Genomic DNA, 1,484 nt, shown 5'->3' with positions numbered 1-1,484 from the left:
AGCTTCGCAAGAAAATGAACGTTTAAGAAATTCTACTGAACTCTCTTGCAAATTAAGCTGGAAGTGAGAATCCAGATAACCATCCAGTACAATAAACCATTCCCAAGCACATTTAACATACAGACCATTTGGTTGTAGGCCAAACGTTTATGTGGTTTGAGAAATCTCCTTTTCATGAATAAACAAGTAAATTGTAGTGACAAACCACTGCCCAGCCCACTGGCAGATGTACAACCGTGCAGTCCAGGAGGTCTTTTAAAAGACAGCAGCTACAACTGAATTCCATTCAGGACCTCCCATGACCCTGAGCTGAATGCAAAGCCAGAGATGCCCCAAGCCCTAGGACCACAGTGGACTTCAGCTTTGACACATCTTTGTCCTAGGCACCCAAAGAGATGCCCAAAGAGAATGGCCAGCTCTGAACTGCTGCCTGAGCCATCAGCATGGTGCATGGAGAGAAGGGGTATCGGAGAGGATCCACAGCAGGCGGGGTGCAGAGCAAGGTGCCAACTGGTACTCTCCGCAGGAGGTACTGAGGAGGGGGACATAACCTCCTGACGCTTCTTCCCGGGGCAACAGTGCCAAGAAGAGAAAACCTCCCACCAAATCAGAATTCACAGCTCTAAACTCTTACATGTTGAAGGGTCAGTTATATGGTCAATCTTTTTTTAAAAAAAATGAGGAAGCCCCAGACTGAACACCTGTTCTCCTCCACGACTGCCCCACAACTCACATGGCAAGGGGAGACGGGGCTCCAACCTCTCTCGAAGGAGTGCCTGTTAAATTTAGCCTTGAGGTCAACTTGGAGCTCCCATTGAAGATTGGTGAGTATCAACACCCTCAGCAGGTAAGCCCTGTCCCTTAGGTGCAAAGAGCTCCACATAAGGCATTTTACATCAATCTGCTGCTAAACACTTATGCCAAAGTGTCAGGTTGTGGTGTCCCCCATACCACAGTGATCCTATCAGCAGTCCTCTGGAACTTCTCTCACCTACGCAGCTAGGTAAGGATAGTAATCCAAATACTTGGATTACCCTGTCGCCCACTCTCAAGGCTGGCAGGATGGGAACTTTTTTTCCTGAATTGTGGCTACCGGATAAACTGCTGGCAGTGCATTAAAGATGAGAGGGGCAGCTCTGCAACGACGACAACAACAGGCAGGGCGAAAATCCTTCAGCTCCTACCTGTGGGCTCCAAGAAGCATTATCAGGCCAATGAAGATGTCCTTAGAAACTGCTGGTTGTCACCTCCTGGTGGATGTCTTCTGTAACTATTGTCCAGAAATTTCATCTTTCCCCAGGCAGAGGTGGTGCACACATGCCACCACCCCTCAGCACTATCTACTCCAGTCTCAGCATCTCAGGATCCCACTTTCCTAACATCAAGCCATAGCTTCTTGCAAAATACAAGCTACTGCCACGCATGCTTACACAAAAACTCCAGGTGTTGGAGACAGCCCATTGACACTTTCTGGAAGCTGTCAC

The 1,484-nt window shown here is 48.3% G+C and overlaps 1 protein-coding gene across 1 annotated transcript in view; it reads left to right on the top strand.

The window, feature by feature from the left end:
* Nucleotides 1-443: 443 nt before the first annotated feature.
* Nucleotides 444-1,484, top strand: part of RNLS (renalase, FAD-dependent amine oxidase) — an 81,613-nt gene continuing 80,572 nt past the window's right edge. Inside the window, exon 1 of the mRNA XM_009332778.1 lies at nucleotides 444-529. Coding sequence (XP_009331053.1) covers nucleotides 444-529 — 86 coding nt within the window. The remainder of the gene's footprint in view (nucleotides 530-1,484) is intronic.

This window comes from Pygoscelis adeliae, unplaced genomic scaffold (assembly GCF_000699105.1).
Source record: "Pygoscelis adeliae isolate BGI_AS28 unplaced genomic scaffold, ASM69910v1 Scaffold139, whole genome shotgun sequence".
Taxonomy (NCBI): Eukaryota; Metazoa; Chordata; class Aves; order Sphenisciformes; family Spheniscidae; genus Pygoscelis; species Pygoscelis adeliae.
Note: the sequence above shows the minus strand (reverse complement) of the source record. Positions and strands in the feature narration are given on the sequence as shown.